The 15450-nt window shown below is 44.8% G+C and overlaps 1 protein-coding gene across 3 annotated transcripts in view; it reads left to right on the forward strand.

Moving 5' to 3' along the window:
* palld (palladin, cytoskeletal associated protein) overlaps window positions 1-15450 on the forward strand; it is a 253894-nt gene that overhangs the window by 168639 nt on the left and 69805 nt on the right. For 2 of the 3 annotated variants that reach the window (XM_068029263.1, XM_068029264.1), the window contains one exon: window positions 13288-13959. In XM_068029263.1, the coding sequence (XP_067885364.1) occupies window positions 13288-13959 (672 nt within the window). Of the gene's footprint in view, window positions 1-1871; window positions 1995-13287; window positions 13960-15450 lie in introns of those variants that run through there. The other variant, XM_068029265.1, reaches the window with a different exon arrangement.

A 15450-nucleotide genomic window follows, 5' to 3' on the forward strand; every position in this document is an offset into this window, starting at 1 on the left:
ACACTGTTCCTCACCTCCTCCGGGCAGTTGCACTGTTCCTCACCTCCTCCGGGCAGTTGCACTGTTCCTCACCTCCTCCGGGCAGTTACACTGTTCCTCCAAATCCTTCACGACCTGTCTGCAGCCTTTGACACGGTTGACCACACCATCCACCTCCAACGTCTCTCCAGTCGTCCAGCTGGATGGGACTGCTCTCACCTGATTCCATTCTTATCTATCTAATCATAGGCAGAGTATCACTTGCAATGGCTTTTCTTCATGCTCCTTATTGTTGCTTCTGGTGTCCCCCATGGATTGATCCTAGGACCCCTCCCATTTCTCATCTACCTGCTGCCCCTTTGCAACATCATCCAAGAGCAGGCCGTTAGTTTTCACAAATGTGTTGATGATACTCAGCTCTACCTCCCCATCAACTCTCTCGACTCTTCCACTGTTGCTAAATTATCCGACATCCAGTACCGGATGAGCAGAAATTTCCTCCAATTAAATGTTGGGAACACTGAAGCCAATATTTTTGGTCCCCACTCCAAACTCTGTTCTCTAGCTACTGACTCCATCCCTCTCCCTGGCAACAATCTGAGACTAAACCAGTCTGTTCGCAACCTTGATGTCATATTTGACCCCGAAATGAGCTTCCAGTCAAATGTTTGTGCCATCACTAAGACCACCTGTTTCCAACTGGTAACGTCGCCCGACTTGGCCCCTGACTTAGCTCGTCTGCTGCTGAAACCCTTATTCACGCATTTGTTGCCTCTCGACTTGACTATTCCAACACACTCCTGGATGGTCTCCCACATGCTACCTTTCATAAACTTGAGGTCATCCAAAACTGTGTTTCCCGTGTCTTAACTTGCACAAGTCCCATTCACCCCTGTGCTCGCTGACCGACATTGGTCCAACAACATCCTGATTTTAAAATTCTCATCCTTGTATTCAAATTCCTCCCTGGCCTCACTCCTCCCTATCTCTGTAATCTCCTCCCGCCCCACAACCCACCAAGATATCTGTGCACCTCCAACTGTGGCCTCTTGACCATCCCCTATTTTAATCTTTCCGCTATTGGCGGTTGTGCCTTCAGTTGCCTGGGCCCTAAGCTTTGGAGGAACAACCCTACACCTCTCCGCCTCGCTTTCCTCCTTTAAGACACTTCTTAAAACCTGCCTCTTTGACCAAACTTTTAGTCATCTGACCTGATATCACCTGATGTGGCTCGGTGTCATATTTTGTTTTATGATGCTCCTGTGAAGCACCTTGGGATGTTTTATTACTTTAACGGCGCTACAAAATAATAGAAGTTGTTGTTGTTTAATATCCCATATTTATATAACTACTTAACAAATGAATTCAAAAAATGAAAAAAAAACATATTTTTGGAATGTGTTTAATGAGTTGTCCTCAGTGCGTTGCTCATGACAGCGTCTGTGAGGTAATTCCTGGAGACTCCAGGGCAATCCTGAAAGCCGCCGGTGGGAGGGGCAGTAGAGGGGAGAATGTGTGAGTCTTTTCCCCTCATGATACTCCTGGCAAGAGCTTTGCACGTTGGAAGATTTTGCTACGTTAAAGGCGCTATATAAATGCAAGTTGTTGAATCAAACATAGGCTTGAAAAGTGTCTTAGAAATGAAGAGGAGAAGGAGGAAATGATCCTTTTTAATTAAGAAGAATTCAACTTTATTGATATCGGAGTAATGATGAGTTTTTTCCCCCGATGGAGAAGGGAAATTTCTCTGGAAAGTATTTACTGGAAATCTGTTGTCATTAGTGCCTTAGCACTTCCTGTCTCTTTAATATTTAAATGAGGTAGCTCTGTGATGTCACATTGATTAAAAACAGCTCCAACGAGAGCAGCACTGAGCTGCAGTGCTTGTGGATCTGACTGTCAGTACATTCATTTCACAGCATCTGACTGAAACCTCTATTCATTGTTCTGCAGTCCATTGCCAAAGTGTTTTCTTTCGCTGCTCTCTGCACGCCAGATGTGGAGCTGTCTTAAGGGTGAGGAACTCAGTACATGAAGCGTCTTTTTACTTAATTTTAGCTATTTGTTTTGCGTGCTTTACAATGTTGTTTTCTGACACGATATGTCATATCGTGCAAGACCCGATGGGTGCAAATCGTGGCGGGCATTAGTTGCGAGGAGGTTTTACCAAATAAGATTGTAATATTTATCTAATAAATGCTTTTGGGCATCTTCATGCAGGACTTTATTTAAAAGGAGGGGCGGAAATTTAGTGCAATCAATCACGAGAGACATGGGTGCAGTTTAAGACCTGCATAGGAAGCTTCTTATAGCTCAATTAGTTCCTGTGATTTTAAAATGTTGTTCATTTTTCACAATCGAGTCAAAAACGTTGAAGCAGTCCCATTGGCTCAGTTTGCTCATTAATCCAATTGTTGCTGAGACAGAAGATCATGGATTCAAACCCCATGTTTGGAGTTGAGCACAATGATCTAGGCTGACACAATACTGAGGACATGCTCTGCTGTCAGAGGGAAGTCATGCTTCGATTGGGGTACTTAAACCGAGGCTCAGCCCCTCTCCCTATTGCAGATGTTGAAGATTCTCTTCGACCAAGAGTGGGGTCCTCTCTTTCTGGCCATTAACTACTTGCCTTTATAAAGCTCCTTTCAATGGATTTCAAAGTCCCAAGGCACTTCACGGGAGCATAACCAAACAAAATTTCACACCGAGACAGGCAACCAAATCTTGGTCAAAGAGGTAGATTTTAATGAATGCCTTGAGAGAAAGTTGAATGGTTTTATGGAAGGAATTCCAGAACTTGGGATCTAAAGGCTAAAAGCAGGGCCGTCAATGATGGAGCGAAGGAAGTCAGGGATTCACAAGAGGCTAGAATTGGAGGAGGTCACTTGAGGATTAGAGGAGGTTACAGAGATGGGGAGCGGCAAGGTCTTGAAGACATTCTTCCCTCAGTTAACAGATGAATTGATGATTCGTCTCGTAGCTGTGGGATCTTGCTGTGCACGTGGCTGTCACAATTGCCACCTCTGCACTTCAAAAGTAATTCACTGTGTGGGAAGCACCACAGAGACATAACTCTTAGTTCGAATGCAGGTCTCTTATTTCTTTTAACACTTCATTGTGTACTGACCCACATCTCTGCTGTTTCATTAAGCAGACAAAATGTGCCTGATTTCAAAACGGTTCGCACTATTTCATTGCGGTTTTCATTATTTCGTTAGCTTTAGGGGTAATGTTCCAAATCCTTTTTCCTTGCGAAAAGAAATGTTCCTTTTGGAGGAAGTAGTTAATAAGGTTGCTGCAAAAAGATCTTTTTCAAAAGGGGAGTTCCAGCTCTGCTGCTGGTTCTGTATATCCAATGTGTGACCAAGTAAATAGGGAGAAGACGTTTCCACTGGCAAGAGGGTTGGTAATCAGAGGACACAGATTTAAGGTCATTGGCGAATGAGCCAGAGGGGAGATGAGGCGAATTTTCTGTTGTGATGATCTGGAATGCACAGTCTGAAAGGGCGGAGAAAGCAGATTCAGTGGTAATTTTCAGCAGGAAGTTGGATGCATACTTGAGAAGGAAAAATTTGCAGTGCAATGGGTAAAGAGCAGGGGCAGAGGAACTTAACTGCACAGCTCTTTCAAAGACCCGGCACAGGCATGATGGGCTGAAAGGCCACCTCCTATGCTGAACGGCTCTGATTTGATAGATGTGTTTAATTCAGGTAAGAAATATGCCGAGATTAGGGCCCAAGTACGATGACTATCCAGTGGCTGCTGCTTGGAAAGCAGTCATGTGTGGAAGGATGGAGTCTGGCTGTGATATACTCATGTAGTTGAATAGTTTGCTGATTGATGTCTGGGCTACCCTGAACATTGAGCACCCATCGGACCAATTCCGGGCAAGAAGTACATTTTACAGGGGAGAGGATTCACAGCTGGAAAGAGAAAGGGAAACTCCAAGCAAGGGGTCATTTAACTGGAAAGTACCAGAGCATAATTCATTCTCATAATTCCACCCTATTTAAAAAGTGAACTTCTTATAAGTGTGATGGTGCTTTTGACCCACCCAGGAAATCTTTTTGATGGGCAGCCCATATTCTAAGAATTTATTGCAGGGAAACATGTAATCTGATGTCACAGGATCACTATATTGATGTGTCTGCACCCAGATCATGAGTCACTGTTGTAATGTAGGAAATGTGCCAGTTAATTAGTTCACAGCAAGCTCCTACAAACAGCAATGCGATGATGACTGGATAATTTGGTTTTAGGTGTTGGTTGAGAAATAATTGTTGGCCAGGACTTCTCTGCTCTTCTTTGAAATCATGCCATTGGATCTTTTACATTCACCCTGGCGAGCAGATGGGGCTTTGGTTTGAAGACTCGTCCACAAGACAGCACCTCCGACACAGCAGCACTCCCTTCGTACTACACTGGTGTGTTGGCCTCTGTTTTGTGCTCAGGTCTCTGGAGTGAGGCTTGAAGCCCCGCCTTCCAGTTGAGAGTGCTACCCAGTGAGCCACATTATCTTTTGTCATGCTACTAATTCTAGCATTCCTCCTATAAATGCTGTCTTGCACGCCTCCTTTTTAAGGCTTTAAAAAGCTCAAGTTTTCCCTGCCGACTCTGACTTTGAGGGTCAGTCTTTGTGACTCTGCTCTGCAAGGCTGGAATGTCTTTCTTTTGTCTCACTGTATGTGGAACTCCAGGTGTGACCTGACTGCAGCACTACACAGTTTGACCATAACGAGGCCCTCTGGCTTTGTATTCCATTTTCAATGGAAGTATTGTAAGAATTTCTGTCTCTGGACCAAAAATGTGCCGTGGTTAGTTAAAGTTTCAGAAACACTGGCAAAACTGAGCTGGCGCTGTCAAGGTTTTTGCGAAGAGGAGACTGCTCATCCAGATGGAACCCCAATATAAATGTACCTACTCGGAGTTTTACTGTCATCATTTAAAATTCCCCTAATTATTGCCACGGAAGAAACTGAGAGTCCCCATTGGAGAATTACTCTGCAATTATTATAAAGCTCTAAATCAGATCAGCTCCAGTTTTCCATCTGTTTGCATTAGGAAGTGCTGAGGAATTTGATTGTACAAAATTCATGCCGAAGGATTTTTCTTTATGGCAGAAAATACAGGAAAATGAGCAGAAATCCTGCAAATTCCAAGTCTTGGGAATGTTGCCGAAATGTTGGTTTGAGCATCTCTGTAATTGCTTCATGGCAATTCACTTTAAACCGAGCGACCACAAAATTGCAGCAGATCTCGCTGGGTCTTCAATCTATAATGTTTGTCCAAGACAAGCCAATCTTTCAAAAGGACACCACCGTCCAGCCTGATTCCAGTAACACTATACTTGCTATATTGAATGAATCAAAATCTCAGTGACTATTTATAATTCTCGTTTGACTTTTTAATGAACATGCCTGAAGTTACTGGGGCTGTAATTTAACGCTGCCCACTCCTGGGAGAAGGCTAGGAGGCGGGGGTCTGCAAAAATCGTGGGGGGTGGTGATGTGTGGGTGGGGTGCCGTTCCTGGCTATTTTACCAGCGGTGGGGGAGGTGGCAAAAGGCCTGCCCACCCCAGGCCAATTGAGGCCCCTGCATGGCCAATTAATTGCCATTTAAGGGCCTGTTCCCGCCACCGCTGGTATTTTACCACTGGCAGTCAGGTACATCAGCACCTGAGGGGGCCTCCTAGTAATACCTGGCAGCCTCCTTACAGGCTGGCGAGAGGTCCCTGCGCCCCACGGAGGGCCCCCTCCCACCCAGCACATGGATGCCCCCCCCCCCCACAAACAATCCCCCCCCCCACCCTGGACTCTGACCACCCCACCCCCAACACCTTGCAGGGACCTAACCGATTGTCCCCGGCGAGGACCGACCCCCACTTACCTTTTTGGAGGCTGCCCTCCATCACCCTCCTCTTGCTGGGTGCAGTCCCAGTAATGGCCACTAAAGCTGCTCTTTTATGGTTTCCAAATGGTTTCCCTGTTACGATTCCCTAAAAGAATGTTTGCTGCAGCCTATAAATTCTTGGTTCCCACAAATGACCATGATGGGGGCAGCCAGGGTTGGGGGTAGGGGGTTGATGGCATGTAGTAATTTTCACCCAACTCACTAGGCAGGAAATCCCCATAGTCCTGCCTGATATTGACTTCGATAGAGAGTGAATTCGGGCAAGGGTCTAAAAACATTATTTTCCCGACCGATGGGTCAGCTTAAAAATTGCCCCAACGTGGTTGAGAATAAAAGGAAAATACTGCAGATGCTGGAAATCTGAAATATAAACAAGAAATGCTGGAAATACTCAGCAGGTCTGGCAGCATCTGTGGAGAGAGAAGCAGAGTTAACGTTTCAGGTCAGTGACCCTTCATCAGAACTGGCAAATATTAGAAATGTAGAAGATTTTAAGTAAGTAAAGCGGGGGGCAGAGCAAGAGATAACAAAAGAGAAGGTGTTGATAGGACAAGGTCAGAGAGAATAACTGACCAGAAGGTCATGGAGCAAAGGCAAATAGTATGTTAATGGTGTGGTGAAAGACAAAGCGTTAGTACAGAGAAGGCGATAATAGACTGTAAAGCACAAAACACTTCAAGCACAAACATTAAAAAAAGCAGCAACAGTGGGTAGGCACACGAGAAACAAACTAAACACACTAAAAAAGCTAAAATAAAATAACCAAATAAAAAAGAAAAAAAGAAAAAATAACTAAGCATAAAAAGTGGGGGGGGCCCGTCATGCTCTGAAATTATTGAACTCAATGTTCAGTCCGGCAGGCTGTCGCGTGCCTAATCGTTAAATGAGATGCTGTTCCTCAAGCTTGCATCAATGTTTACTGGAACACTGCGGCAATCCCAGGACAGAGATGTGAGCATGAGAGTTGGGGGGGGTGTTGTTGAAATGGCCAGCAACCGGAAGCTTGGTGTCATGCTTACGGACTGAGCGGATGTGTTGCGGAAAGCGGAACACCAATCTGCGTTTGGTCTCCCCAATGTAGAGGAGACCACATTGTGAGCAGCGAATACAGTATACTACATTGAAAGAAGTACAAGTAAATCGCTGCTTCACCTGAAAGGAGTGTTTGGGGCCTTGGATAGTGAGGAGGTAAATGGGCAGGTATTACACCTCCCGCGATTGCAGGGGTAGGTGCCGTGGGAAGGGAACGAGGTGGTGGGAGTAATGGAGGAGTGGACCAGGGTGTTGCGGAGGGAATGATCCCTTTGGAATGCTGACAGGGGAAGGGAGGGGAAGATGCGTTTGGTCGTGGCATCTTGCTGGATGTGGCGGAAATGGCGGAGGATGATCCTTTGAGTATGGAGGCTGATGGGGTGGAAAGTGAGGACAAGGGGAACCCTGTCGTGGTTCTGGGAGGGAGGGGAAGGGGTGAGGGTAGAGGTGCAGGAAATGGGCCGGACACGGTTGAGGGCCCTGTCAACCACAGTGGAGGGGAATCCTCGGTTGAGGAAAAGGAAGACATATGAGAAGCACTGTTGTAGAAGGTAGCATCATCAGAGCAGATGCGCCGGAGACGGAGAAACTGGGAGAATGGAATGGAGTCCTTACAGGAGGCGGGGTGTGAAGAAGTGTAGTCAAGGTAACTGGGAATTATAATGAATATTCGTAGACAGCCTATCCCCAGAGATGGAGACAGAGAAGTCGAGGAAGGGAAGGGAAGTGTCGGAGATGGACCATGTGAAGGTGAGAGAAGGGTGGAAATAAAAAGCAAAGTTGATAAAGTTTTCTAGTTCCAGGCGGGAGCAGGAAATGGACCCGATACAGTCATCAATGTACAAGAAAAAGAGTTGGGGGAGGGGGCCTGAGTAGGACTGGAACAAGGAACGTTCGACATATCCCACAAAAAGACAGGCATAACTTGGACCCATGTGGGTACCCATAGCAACACCTTTTACTTGAAAGAGAAGTTGTTCAATGTGAGAACAAGTTCAGCCAAGAGGAGGAGGGTGGTGGTGGATGGGGACTGGTTGGGCCTCTGTTCAAGGAAGAAGCGGAGAGCCCTCAAACCGTCCTGGTGGGGGATAGAGGTGTAGAGAGATTGGACGTCCATAGTGAAGAGGAGGCGGTTAGGGCCAGGAAACTGGAAATTGTCAAAATGACGGAGGGAATAGTTGAGAATGATTGTGAATAGACCACAATCTTGTGTGAAAGTAGAAATTCCTATAGATTATCTATACATAACATTGTCCATACTTGTACCTTTCCGATGCACTGATTCCATGTCCCATGCACTAATTTTACTGGATAAAGTGATTCTTACTTTTATTTTCACCTTTTTACCCTAAATTTAAATCTCAGAACAATTTTGTACTATTGTATTTTTTTAATACTATATCTCAACAAAATTACATTTTACATAAATACAAGGCTATGTTCAACAGATTTTTGATCTACAAGGAAGTCAATAGGTATGAAGGGCAGGCAGGAAAGTGAAGTTAAAGACTCAATCTGTTCAGCCGTGATCTTATTGATTGGTGGAACAGGCTCGAGGGGCCGAATGGCCTACTCCTGCTCCTATTTCTTATGTTCTTATGTGTTATGTGCAGAGACTAGAGAAGTTGGGATTGCTCTCTGTCGAGGATAGGGCAGATTTAATAGAGGTGTTCAGAATTGTGAGGGATTTTGATGGAGTGGATAGGGAGAAACAGTTGCCACTGGTAGAAGGGTTGGTGACCAGAGGATGAAGATTTAAGATAATTGAGGAAAAGATCCAGCAGAGGGATGAAGAGAATTTTTTTTTTTACGCAGTGAGTTGTTGTGATCTGGAATGAGCTGGCTGAAAGGATGATGGAAACAGATTCAATAGTAACTTTCAAAAGGGAATTGGATATATACTTAAAAAGGAAAATATTGCAGGGCTACGGGGAAAGCGCAGGAGGATGTGGGGCTAATTGGGTAGCTCTTTCAGAGAACAGCCATGATGGGCCAAAAGCTCCTTCCATGCTGCCCTGCTGCGTTACGGATGTTTGTTAGTTAGACTCAGTTAGAGTTAGTCAGAGAGATACAGCACTGAAACAGGCCCTTCGGCCCACCGAGTCTGTGCCGACCAGCAACCACCCATTTATACTAATCCTACACTAATCCCATATTCCCTACCACATCCCCACCATTCTCCTACCACCTCCCTAGTTTGGTTGCTACCTGCAAGCTAATGTTGGACTCGTCAGTGCTATGTCTGAACAGGCGAACTGCGGATTTGAGATCTTCAACCCCTTTGGCACAAGGAGGATAGGTTGTCTGACGGATCACAGCTGATGTTTGCCGACAGGAAGATCAGTCAGTCAGTGATAACTTGTAATTACAGTGCGCGCTGTCATTGTGGTTGGAAAAGCTGTATGATCAGGAAGGGCTTTCGTAACCTAATTGACTGTTTAAAAAAAGAGATGCTGGCTGGCAAAGTTAGTCAGCATAGCAGCTAGTCGCTAATTTTACTGTTATCTGCTGAAGCTACTTCATAGTAAATAGCCCACTCTATCTAGGACAGTATTTATTTTTATTTAGAGATACAGCACTGAAACAGGCCCTTTGGCCCACCGGGTCTGTGCCAAACAACAACCACCCATTTATATTAATCCTACATTAATCCCATATTCCCTACCACATCCCCACCATTCTCCTACCACCTACCTACACTAGGGGCAATTTACAATGGCCAATTTACCTACCAACCTGCAAGTCTTTGGCTGTGGGAGGAAACCGGAGCACCCGGCGAAAACCCACGTGGTCACAGGGAGAAGTTGCAAACTCCGCACAGGCAGTACCTAGAACTGAACCCAGGTCACTGGAGCTGTGAGGCTGCGGTGCTAACCACTGCACCACTCTGGCTACAGCACTGCCTATCAAATTTCAGTCTAGCTGACCAGCAACTGAGCACTAATTCTAATCGAGTCCCGCATTCTGGCACTAATTTATTGTCTTATTAAGTGCTCTGAAATGTGCAGTGTAAATTCAACTTTTTTATTTCTCTCCTCTTATTCTCATGCTCACCCATGAGTTGTTCAACTGGCCGGAATCCGATCCTTGCCTAATAGGAGCAAGAGTAGGTTACTCAGCCCATCAGGCCTGCTCCGCCATTCAATTAGCTCATGGTTGATCTGTACCTCAACTCCATTTTCCCCCCTTCATTCCATATTTCTTGCCTCACAACAAAAATCTATTGCTCTCCCTCTTGAAAGCTCCAATTGTCCCAGCATTCACAGCCAGATTTCCACTACCCTTTTTTAAGACAACTTTCATGTTCTTGATTTTTTCCCCCCCGCTGGAATCCTTTTTAACGTTTTGAACACCTCAATCAGATCACACCTCAATCTTCTGTACTCATTTTCCCTTCTGCTGAAGTATTTTGTTCCAGTTTTGGGCTCTATTGTTCAACATTTTATTTTTGCATTGTTCTATAGCACTTTTCTATGACGCTATAACCTTAGCTGTCCACCTGAGTCTCCTGTGAAGGAGAAACATGCGAGTCTTTTTTTTTTTTGCTGTTCCCACATTTTAGAGTTTTGTTTCAAGTTTTCAACATTTGCAGTTATTCCCCCACCACTCAGCAGCGCCCAGATTTATCTGCATGGTTTCTTGTGATTCAAGTTGCTTTCTTTTTCATGTGCGAATTTAGCGCATTGTTGTCACTGAATTAGTCATGAGCCGTGTGTGACTGCGTGTACGATAGCATCGTGGTACTTTGCTGGACAAGTAAGTCAGAGACCGTGACTAATAATTAGAGAGATGGTTCTAAGTCCGATCACAGCAGCTCATAAATTGAATTCAGTTAGTTAAATAAATCTGGAATAAAAAGCTAGCATCAGTAATGGTGACCATGAAACCACCAGATTGTTGTAAAAACCCATGGGGTTCACTTAATGCCGTTCAGAGAAGGAAATCTGCCGCCCTTACCCTGTCTGGCCTACATGTGACTCTGGACCCACGTGAATGTGGTTTGTCTCTTAATTGCTCTGTGAAATGGCCTAGCAAGCCACTAAGGCAGCTCACCGCCATCTTCTCAAGGGCAATTAGGGATGGCATGATAAATGCTGGCCTGGCCATGCTGCGAATTAGTGAATGAAAACAAAATTGGGAATCCAGATGTGGTTAATTGCAATTCTGAACGAATGAGTAACGGGGCCTCGTGATCTCAATACTCATTTACACAGGTGTGATGTGTATTTTAAACTTTTATTTGCGTATTTATTGGGAAAATGGTAAGAAAATGGCAGTGTGTGGGTGTTTTTATTGTCGAGTGTTTTACTTGCTTGTCAGCTGAATGGTGGGAGATGTTAAGTAAATATGCGTTTGCCTGTGTTGTGCACTTTCGACTAAAATGAGTGCATGCAGTCAATATAGCCAGTCAGCAAGTTCTATTGGACAATGACTGCTCTAGAACTGAGCTGCTGAAGACAGATAATCGTACTATTAGTTGTCTCATCTACTCGTGTACAAAGTTATGTATGAGCTGGATGTGACGGTGGCATCATTATTTAAAAATAATAGTCTGGATATCAACACCAGCTTTGAGATTAGCGATTTTATAGAGCAAAATTTTTCCCACTGTTGAAAATACCCTCTTTCTGAAGCGGTTAGTACTTTTTGCTAAATTATTTCTTTCCCCAGTTGTTAGCTTGGCTTTTTCTTCGATCGCATTCTCACAGCTCCAGAGGCCGAGTATCATGCGAATTGAAACCCAACTCCGAAAGTTGAACTCATCGTCTAGACTTGACAAAAGTCAACTGTGGCTCGGTAGCAGCACTCGAACACCCAAACTGCTGACGTAGAGGCAAGAATGGGGATGATGAGCTCCAATCTCGGAGCTGTGTTCGATTTGCACAACGGGCTGACTCAGAGCAGAGAAGCTCCACTCCAGAGATCTGAGCACATAATCCAGGCTGACAATCCCAATGCCATACTGAGGGAGTGCTGCACTGTCAGAGGTGCCATTTTTCAGATCGAAATATTGAACCAAGGCCCTGTCTATCCTCTTGGGTGGATGTAAAAGATGCATTATTTTGATTAATAGTTGGGAGTGTTGGCATCCTAGACAACATTGAACCTTCAACCAACATCAGTAAAATAGATTACCTAGTTATTGTCACTGTTACAACCAGGTGAGAAAGCTGTCTAGGATTCCCCCTCAGCCTTCACCTGGTCTTACTGTAACAGGGTTTAATTTTTTTTACACACCGTGTTTTTAGCTCCCCCTTGGTGAATCCTTGTTCACTGCTTTCCAATTATAAGGCAAAGAAACCAGCACTTGTGTTTAAAGAAGAAAGGTGAAATTTTATTAAACTTAAACTCTAATTCGGTTAATGCCTATGGATACACAATGTGCCCACGTTCGCATGCATGTGCGATACACACATGCAGATAGAGACAGAACAAAGCAGAAGAAATAAAGTGGAAAGGTTTGAGGGCAATCTCTGAAGAGGGATTTTGTTACGGTTCTTCGAGCTCACTGTAGGGTCCTTGATTGTAGGTAGATCTTGCTTTTCGTTGGGGCCCAGTATTCTTCTTAAACCTTGTTTACTGTAGGAGACTTTTCTCCCTTGGGGTTCATGTGTCTTCAGTGCATTTGGAGTTCCGTGAGAAGAAGATGGGAGCAGACAGGAGGGGCTGTGGTGAGCCAGCCAGGAGAGGTCTTTACAGTCCAGGAGCAAACAGACACTCAGTTCAAACTGTTTGTACAATTCAGAAAAACCAGGTTGCCAAGCAGGGCTAGTCACGTGACCAGTTGACCTGACCACGTCTGTTTGTGGATTCGGCTATCCCAGCAGTCATCCTGAAATTTGAGCTCCCTCACCTTCAATGTCTGGTGCTCAAAGTCCATTGTGGGTTAAATTGGATTCGGGAAGTAAACTCTGTTGTCCCTATTGGTATGTAAATATCTTCCAGCCAAGTGTCTGGCAGCCCTTGTAACAGGCCTTCTCTTCTTCCCAGCAACAATTTGAAATGTAATGTCCACATATATATATGCCTCATTCTTGGCAGGTGGGGGTCTAGCATGACCGTCTCATTGCTGTTTCTGGGCCCTTGTGTGTAATTTTTTTTTTTACATTACAGCAATGACTACACTTTAAAAGTATTTAATTGGCTGTAAGGTGCTATGGGATGTCCTGAGGCTGTGAAAGGTGCTATATAAATGCAAGTTCTTTTGTTGCTATTTTGTAGAACATTGTTGAAGAAAACTGACTGCTGCATTGCGTCCACAACAGTCATTGGCTGTACGAAGCAGTCAGATATAGATATGGATATCTATGTATCCAGAAGTATATTAAATATGATTTTAATGTTTGTCTCTTCTCTTTCAGTGACCCATTGAGACTGCAGCAGCTGCAGAACCAGATTCTGCTGGAGCAGCAAGGAGAAACCAGTTGGCAAAGCCAGCAGGCTTTTCACCTCCCGCAGTGTCCGCCATCATTCAACCAGCTGTCCCCTGCCCCAATGAGCGTGCTGAACCCCCACACTCCATCAACCATGCAGCAAACGACAACTTTCAATTACGCTCGGCCCAAGCAGTTCATTGCCGCTCAAAGCCTTCCGTCTTCTACTGGGTACCTGTCTCCTTCTTCTGGCTCTTCAGGTTCTAGCCTGTCGTCTCCCCTCTCCCCTCCCACCTCGCACAAACCTTTTAACCGAGTCACCTTGCCTCCCTTTTCACAGCCTTACCTAGGGGACAGTGAACAGCGGCAGCTGGCCTCCCCTTCAACGTTGAGTCCTTCCTCATCATCTCCTCCTCTTCCTCCTCCACCACCGGTCCTCAGTCCTCCTGTTTTCTTTGCTCAAGATCCTTTCCCTCTGCCTCCTCCACCCCCACCTGTTCTCTCTTCCCCAACTCAGCCACTCTACCTCTCCCCGTCAGTTGGTCGAGCCTCTCCTCACTCCAGCCAATCACCCAGTGCCTTCCTCAGCTCCATGTTGCCATCACAATCCATTGTGTCACCTGTCAACGCTCTGGGCCTTCCAAAAGGAGCCATCCCAATGTAAGTAAGCCTTGAAACACTCTATTGGCAACCTCCAATGTGTCTTGTCAGTCTGTGGTCTTAAAATTTCTTCAGGTAATAAATTAGGACTGCACCTTATTGACATCTTTTGAAAGTATTGATCAACCATTGCTAAACATCTTGAAAATTTATTTTTTAAATATAAGCTGGTCAACTTCCACACCACAAGCTAAATGCAACCTTAACAATGTAGAGCATAGATCCAAGCTTCTAGTGGTAGTTGCCAGGCTGAATGAAATGCTATCTGTTATTACGGCCATTGCAATACATTTTCAGCTGTTGGTGTAACTGATAACCTCTACTTTGAAAATGACATCATGGAATCATAAAGCACAGAAAGGGAACATTTGGTCCATTGTGCCTGTGCTGGCTCTTTGAACGAGCTATTCATTTAATCCCACTTGCCTGCAATTTCCCCATAGCCCTGCAAATGTTTTCCCCTTCATTGATTGTTGTAAGATAAATTCAGCATCCAAAACTCCTAGGTGAATGGAGAGTAGAGGGATCTGGCTGTCCTAGTGCATGAATCACAAAAGGTTAGTGTGCAGATTCAGCAAGTAATTGAAAAGCTAATAGTATGTTATTGTTTATTGCGAGGGGAATTGAATACAAAAGTAGGGAGGTTATGCTTCAGTTATACAGGGCATTGGTGAGACCACATCTGGAGTACTGTGTACAGTATTGGTCTCCTTATTTAAGGAAGGATGTAAATACGTTGGAAGCAGGTCAGAGAAGGTTTACGAGACTGATACCTGGTTGTCTTATGAGGGAAGGTTGGACAGACTAGGCTTGTATCCGCTGGAGTTTAGAAGAGTAAGAGGTATCTTGATTGAAACATATAAGATTCTGAGGGATCTTAACAGGGTGGATGTGGAAAGGATGTTTCCCCTTGTGGGAGAATCTAGATCTAGGGGTCGCCCATTTAAGACAGAGATGACAAGAATTTTTTTCTCTCGCACTCTCTTCCTCAAAAGGCGGTGGAAGCAGAGTCTTTAAATATTTTTAAGGCAGAGGTAGATAGATTCTTGTTAAGCAAGAGGGTGAAAGGTTATCAGGGGTAGGTGGAAATGTGAAGTTGAGGTAACAATCAGATCAACCATGATCTTATTGAATGGCGGAGCAGGATCAAGGGGTCGAGTGGCCTGTTCCTGCTCCTAATTCATATGTTCATATGAGTAACTGAACATTGATAAATTAGAAATCTAGATTTGGACTTCTATAATTTATTTTGGGAACTTTATTTTAAAACTATCTCTTTTGAAAACTGGTTATGTAGTGTATCCTTTGGATTTGAGTTAGGGGTATCTTTGGGACTGTAGAGTCATAGAGTCATTCACAGCACAGAGAGAGGCCATTCGCCTCATCGAGTTCACGTCGGCTCTCCGTGGAGCTAGTCAGTCAGTCTCACTCCCCTTGCTCGATCCCCGTAGCCCTGGAAGTCTATATCACTCTGGTGGCCATCCAACTTCC

This window comes from Heterodontus francisci, chromosome 4 (genome assembly GCF_036365525.1).
Source record: "Heterodontus francisci isolate sHetFra1 chromosome 4, sHetFra1.hap1, whole genome shotgun sequence".
Taxonomy (NCBI): Eukaryota; Metazoa; Chordata; class Chondrichthyes; order Heterodontiformes; family Heterodontidae; genus Heterodontus; species Heterodontus francisci.